Source organism: Penaeus vannamei, chromosome 3 (assembly GCF_042767895.1).
Source record: "Penaeus vannamei isolate JL-2024 chromosome 3, ASM4276789v1, whole genome shotgun sequence".
NCBI lineage: Eukaryota > Metazoa > Arthropoda > Malacostraca > Decapoda > Penaeidae > Penaeus > Penaeus vannamei.
In genome coordinates, this window is record NC_091551.1 from 25,050,376 (window position 1) to 25,057,875 (window position 7,500).

Consider the following 7,500-nt stretch of genomic DNA (forward strand, 5'->3'; position numbering starts at 1 on the left):
CCCTTCAGATCAAGGGTTCCCAACCTGATGCTCGGGAGCACCACTTTCTGGTGTCCTGGCAATACCTTTTCACAATGATTTAAATCCTAACTTTTGATAAATACCGAAGCTGAACATATTAATCTGTGAATCCGCAGTACATGAATGCAGTTCATGTTGCCTGACTAAATGTTACACATATTGGACTGCTTATTTCCCAAACAAAGAAATTATGTTGGTGCAGACATTTCTGTCCAGAAAACAAATGGGAACTCACTAGGATAAAAAGGTTGGAAACCCTTCCATTTATACTTTACTACTAATATATCTATATTATAAGTATTTTCAGCAATAATAAATTTACCCACTTTTTGCTAAAAGAAAAATACATCGGCTAAATCACAGTGTCTTACCATATTCTTGAGAATCTTATCAATCTTCGTCGACTGCTTGTATTGCGAGTAATCAGTCTTTTGGGGATATCTAAGGTCGTATTTGTCATGAATGGCCGGAGGGTGCAGCTTGTGTTGCCGGATGTACGTTAAGAGTTCCGGGTCGTCATCCACGACACCCTCGAAGTCCAGGTCGTTCGGGTCTTCTACGACAACGGGGGCGACGCTGGTGGTCTGTGCGGGCTCCGGCGCTGCTCGAGCTTCGCGGCCGGCGTCTGGGGCGGGAGGGAGGATCAGCTGGCTCGCAGAAGGGAAGTCGTTGACTGAATATATTGCATTGTAACCTCTGCTTTGACCGGCGCTGTGTGTCTGTCTGTGTCTGTGTGTGCTTTTGATTTAGGTCTCTTCCACTTGCATCTTTCCTTTCTATCATTATTTTCTGTCCTCTTATAGGATCCTCTTAGGAGTGCTTGAGGATTTACGTTAATCTTATGGGCGATCAGGGAAACTCAGCGTGACTTGGTACAACTCGTTCTGTGGGCGGCCTAACCCGGCGTGGGTCGTGGCTGAGGGAGGGACGCTCTCAAAGGCGAGGGTTGGGGTTATAGACCTATATCTCAGGAGAGAATAAACTGGCAACTACCCCAGGCACTCAGATAGGCCTACACCGGTTTCCCGAGTCTCCTTGATAATGGAATGCAGCGCATTTCAATATGAAAATATTGTTTACAAGTTTTAAGAATACAAACCATGAAAATACTAGCATTGTGTCGGTTTGGCGAGTCGGAATCTTCCAGTGCATGGGGTGAGTTGCCATTTTTTCTAACCTGATATTAAGTGCACTAAAGTAACTAGGGTCGGTGCTAGGAATTGCGGGGCCCAATTAAATAACAGATGGTGGGGCCCTTATTCTACATAGTAAAATTTATGGATATTTATATTTCATATAAAAGACATATAAACCAACAGAAAACGAATAAACATTAAATGCTTGGAATTATAAATTTTTGAAAGGTAATATGAAAAGCTTTATTGTTTTACTTCAGGTGCGGGGCCCAGTTTGATCAAATCGGTCAAATCGACTTAAAACTGAAAAGTGATTCCACATATTTCCCAGGTCCAGTCGTTATTTAAATGCAAAGCTAGGTTAAATAGCGCTGCATAATATCTACAACCACCTAACCTAACCTAACTTATCAAACAATGCCTAAGTAACATAATACTCTATAGATTGAAACTAGTCATTGGCTACGAGACCAAGTCATACACATTAGCGAAATGCTGCTGCTTCCAAACATCAAGAATTCATTAGCATGATTGCTTGCTGCAGTGGGAACTTAACTCCAAGCCTTGATTATTTTAACGAGAAGTGTAAGCGCCACAGGGGTGTGGTGTTCAGGCTTTTTTTTGTTCTAGATTTTGACTTGGGACATTAGTAAGAGTTTTAAATACTCCTCAGAAACAACCATTTGACAGGCGAGTGTGACAAGCTAACATCTAGAAATCAACTGTAGCCGGGCAGAGATAACCAATATGAAATCCAGTGGAGATGAATTAGAAATGGTAAAACTGTCCAATTTATAAATCTGAGACCAAGACCAAAATCAGCTGCGGAGTCGGAGAGGAAAGCGGTCGCAAAACATCAATAGCCGTCATTAAGTACTATGCCATGAGCTCCAGTCCTATCACTTAAGGAGGCAGTTAAACAAGGAATGACCTGGAAGTGAAGTGGCGATGCGGACTTTTGAAATAGGCGACCCAGTCCATCTCTCGCCGCGGAAACATTTATTTCAAAATTGGAATATCAGTCGATGGGTTTAGACAGGGATTGGGGGGGGGGGGGGAGGGGGTGGTGTAGTCTACCGCTTCCACTGTTTCTACTGTTCTCCATTGCCTCTCACGTTGCATAAAGGTTTGCATGTCTGATTTCTGACACTTGTAAAGAAAGTGCCAGGATAAGCACTGAACATTGCGAACATATGAACAGAGACTTGAAAGCCACAATACTAAGGTACAATTAAGAATCCTCGCCTTTTTTTAGTTATCTTTCTTTCCCCACTCTCTTTTTTGCTCCTCCCTGTCTCTCCTTTCTCTCTCTCTCTCTCTCTCTCTCTCTCTCTCTCTCTCTCTCTCTCTCTCTCTCTCTCTCTCTCTCTCTCTCTCTCTCTCTCTCTCTCTCCTCTCCCCCCTCTCTAGCCTCTCTCCCTCTTTCACTTTCTCTTGCCTCTCTCCCTCACCCTCTATCTCTCTCTTACTTCCCTCTCCCTACCCTCTCTCTTTTTCCTCTCTCCTCTCTCTTCCCTCGCTCTCCATCTCTCTCTCTCTCTCTCTCTCTCTCTCTCTCTCTCTCTCTCTCTCTCTCTCTCTCCATCCCTCTCTCCTCTTCCTCCCCACTCTCTCTCTCTGTATATATAGTATATGGATACACACACACACTTTAGTCTTGTGCAAATGTACCGATCCATATTGACACCACTCAAATATTCTGTTTACCTACTCGTGTATCGTAAGTAGACAGACATTAGTAATATATTATATTTACCGATCTATTTATCTCTCATTATCTATTTACCGATGTTTATCTGTATCAGTATCTATTTCCCGATCTATTTATCTGTATCAGTATCTATTTCCCGATCTATTTATCTGTATCAGTATCTATTTCACGATCTATTTATCTATATCATTATCTATTTACCGATCTATTTATCTGTATCAGTATCTATTTCCCGATCTATTTATCTGTATCAGTATCTACTTCACGATCTATTTATCTATATCATTATCTATTTACCGATCTATTTATCTGTATCAGTATCTATTTCCCGATCTATTTATCTGTATCAGTATCTATTTCCCGATCTATTTATCTGTATCATTATCTATTTACCGATCTGTTTATCTGTATCATTATTTCCCGATCTATTTATCTGTATCAGTATCTATTTCCCGATCTATTTATCTGTATCATTATCTATTTACCGATCTATTTATCTGTATCATTATCTATTTACCGATTTATTTATCTGTATCATTATCTATTTACCGATCTATTTATCTGTATCAGTATCTATTTCCCGATCTATTTATCTGTATCATATCTATTTCCCGATCTATTTATCTGTATCAGTATCTATTTCCCGATCTATTTATCTGTATCAGTATCTATTTCCCGATCTATTTATCTGTATCAGTGTCTATTTCCCGATCTATTTATCTGTATCAGTATCTATTTCCCGATCTATTTATCTGTATCAGTGTCTATTTCCCGATCTATTTATCTGTATCAGTATCTATTTCCCGATCTATTTATCTGTATCATTATCTATTTCCCGATCTATTTATCTGCATGTCTATCTATTGATCTGTATGTATCTTTCACCGTCACCTGCCCACGCGAGCGCTTCGTCTTAGCCAAGGCAAAATCTAATCAAATTTCCCGCCTTGTAGTCGTTCCTCGAATAAACATTATTGTCGATAAAAATTCAATCTGATGAACGCTGAGGCTGATCGACATACGCTTACATTTATGAAATCCTACTATTCTCGATAAACACCTGCTTGTGCCATTTTAAATGCGCGCGTGATTGCAAAGGTGTTGATGAGACGTATGAACCTGGGGCGGTAATCACGAAGAGCCATAGACACCGTAATATGTCTCTGAGAGAAAAAAGTCTTTAACTTCGAGATTTTGTTTATGACTCTGGAAAAATAAAATGACCTTAACACGCGTTTCCTCCTTGCTTACTGCAGTTTTCTCGTAGATGAAAACAAGTGGCGCCACGTGCCTTCTTAGCTGATGCAATCATAACAAATGGACAGGGTGCCATATAAACACCTAAAAAGTAGTAGATGTGTAATATCATTATCATTACATACTTGAGATTCATTGCAATAGTAATTTGATTTCATAATTACATTGAATTATTATGATAGGGCCTTCTATTACTTGTCAAGTCTTAGCTTTGAAATATGGCAATTTTGAAATTATAAGGAAGTCTTAAGGATGTCATAGACAAATTTTGGAGTCAAAGACTGATTTTAGGACAGTCCTTAAATTTGTCAAAGACCTTTCGTGAATACCGCCCCTGGCACCTCTCTGTGCAGACACTCATTCTGTTCACAGTAACAAAGCAATATCTTAAAGTCATATTCTCGATAAACACCTCCTTGTGCAATTTTGAATGCGCGTGATTGCAAAGGTGCTGATGAAACGTACGAACCTGGGGCGCATCTCTCTCTCTCTCCCTCTCTCTTCCCCACCACTCTCTCTCCCCCTCTCTCGTTTCCCTTTCCCTCTCATTTTCTTTCTCTCCCTCTCTCTTTGCATATGTAGTATATGGATATATATACACACCTCAGCACAACAACACTTGCAATAATAATAACAATAATAGGAATGGCAATAGTAATGAAATAATGATAATAATAACAATATATATAATAACAATAAAGATAATAATAATGATAATAATAACAATATATATAATAACAATAAAGATAATAATAATGATAATAAGTTATCAATAACAATAATACTAATGATGATGATAATGACAACAGTAAGAATAATGATAAGGATGATAATAATGATAATAATAAAAATAATGGCAGTAATGATAAGCGGAGGAGGTAATAAGCTAAGGACAGTAATGGTAGTTACCCCAATTAACTAATGCAATCATTAAAAAAAAATCCTGGATCCGGATCACCACCAAAATTTGATTGAACTGAGACACACCTCTGGTAAAAAAAAAGAAAAAAAAAAGAAAAAAGAAAAAGAAAAGAAAAAAAATCCGTTTCTTTCTGAATCCTGCTAACCACTGAACCAACGCTACCCCCCCACCAAAAAAAAAAAAAAAAAAAAATAAAAAAAAATAAAAAAAATAAAAAAATATAAAAAAAAAAAAAAAATATATATATATATATATATATATATATATATATATATATATATATATATATATATATATATATATATATATATATGTACATATATATATAACCTTAGCAGAGGTAAAAATAATAACCACAGCGACAGTTCCTCCTCCCTGACCTCTGTGGATGACCCCGAGCGCCAGGAGGCCCACCGTCAGCAGCGAGGTCGTGACCGTCTTGCCGGAGAGGGGGAAGAGCCGCCAGCTTCTGAGGCGACGACGCAGCTTCTCCATGGCTCTCCTGGCGAAGGGGGACAGGGAGAGTGGCGATAAAGAGGATAACAACAATAATGATAAACGATAATAGTGATAAGTGATAGTGATAAAGATGATGATAATAATAATAAACAATGATAATGATATGTGATATTGACGATAAAGATGATAAAAACAATAACAATTATAAGTGATAGTGACGATAATGATAATAACAGTGATAATAATGACAATGATAATGATAAGTAATAGTGACCATAATGATAATAATAACAATAATAATAAACAATAATAATGAAAAGTGATAGTGACGATAATGATAATAAACAATAATGATAAACAATAATAATGATAAGTAATAATGACGATATTCATAATAACAACAATACTAATAATGATGTAATAGTGACGGTAATCATAACAACGACAATAATAATGACAAAAATAATGATGCGAAAATGACGATATTGATAATAAACAATGATGGTAAACAAAAACAAAATAGTGATAATATTAACAAGTATAACAATAATGACAAACAAAAATGATAATGATAATGATTAAAATGATAATAATAATAATAATAATAATAATAGTAATTAGAATAGTAACATTAATGATGATGATGGTGATAATTATAATAATGATAATACTAATAATAACAATGATAATAATAATGATAATAGTAAAAGTGATAGTAATAATAACAATAATGAGATAATAAGAATAATAAGAATAATGATAATGATAATAATGATAATTATAATCATATTTTATATCATAATCCTTACAGTGTTAATAATAATAATAGTGATAATAATCATGATAATAACAATAATAATGATAGAGATGATGACAATAATAATAATAATGATAATAATAATAATGATGATGATAATGATAACAATGATAATAATGATAATAATTACAATAACAATAACGACAATGATAATAATAATGATAATAATAATAATAACAATAATAATAATAATAATAATAACAATAACAATGATAATAATAACAATGATAATATTAATGATAGTAACAATACCAATAATAATAATGATAATAACAATAATAATAATAATGATAGTTATGATAACAACAACAACAACAAAAACAACAACAACAATAATAATAATAATAATAATAATAATAATAATAATAATAATAATAATAATAATAATAATAATAATAATAATAATAATAATAATAATAATAATAATAATAATAATAATAATAATAATAATAACAACAACAACAATAATAATAATAACAATGATGATGATAATGGTATTGGTGATAATAATAATGATAGAAATAAAAAAAAAGATAATGATAATTATTATAAGAACAGTAACATAAATAGCTAATTGCAATAATAAATAACAGTAATAATGGCAACAATAAATATCATATCATTAACAATAATAATAACAATAATGAAAATAATGATAATAACAATAATCATGGTAATAATTATAATAATAATGATGATGTGAATAATAATGTTGATAATTAAAATAACAATGATAATAATAATAATAATAGTAGAATTCATAGTAATCACAACAATAGAAATAATAATAATGGTGCGAATGATAATGTAAAAAAATTGTGAATAATAATAATGATAATAATAATAATAATAATGACAATAATAATAACAATAATAATAATGATGATAATAATGATTATATCAATAACAAGAACAACAACAATAGTAATAGTAATGATAACAATAATAACAATAATGGTAACAATGGTAATGATAATGATGTGAATAATAGTGTTGGTTATAATAATAATAATAATAATAATAAAAATCATACGAATAATAATGTTTATTATAATTATGATAATGATAATAATAATAATAACAATAACTACAATAATAATGATAATGATAACAATAATAACAATAACATTAATGATAATGATAACAATCATAATGATAATAATAGTAATGATAATGA

At 33.0% G+C, this 7,500-nt stretch overlaps 1 protein-coding gene across 3 annotated transcripts in view; it reads right to left on the minus strand.

Annotated features, from left to right (window-relative positions):
* Positions 1-7,500, minus strand: part of LOC113812295 (uncharacterized) — a 448,320-nt gene that overhangs the window by 1,124 nt on the left and 439,696 nt on the right. For all 3 annotated transcript variants that reach the window (XM_070142876.1, XM_070142883.1, XM_070142871.1), the window contains 2 exons: positions 5,428-5,549; positions 393-646 (listed from right to left, as the gene is read on the minus strand). In XM_070142876.1, the coding sequence (XP_069998977.1) occupies positions 393-646; positions 5,428-5,549 (376 nt within the window). The remainder of the gene's footprint in view (positions 1-392; positions 647-5,427; positions 5,550-7,500) is intronic.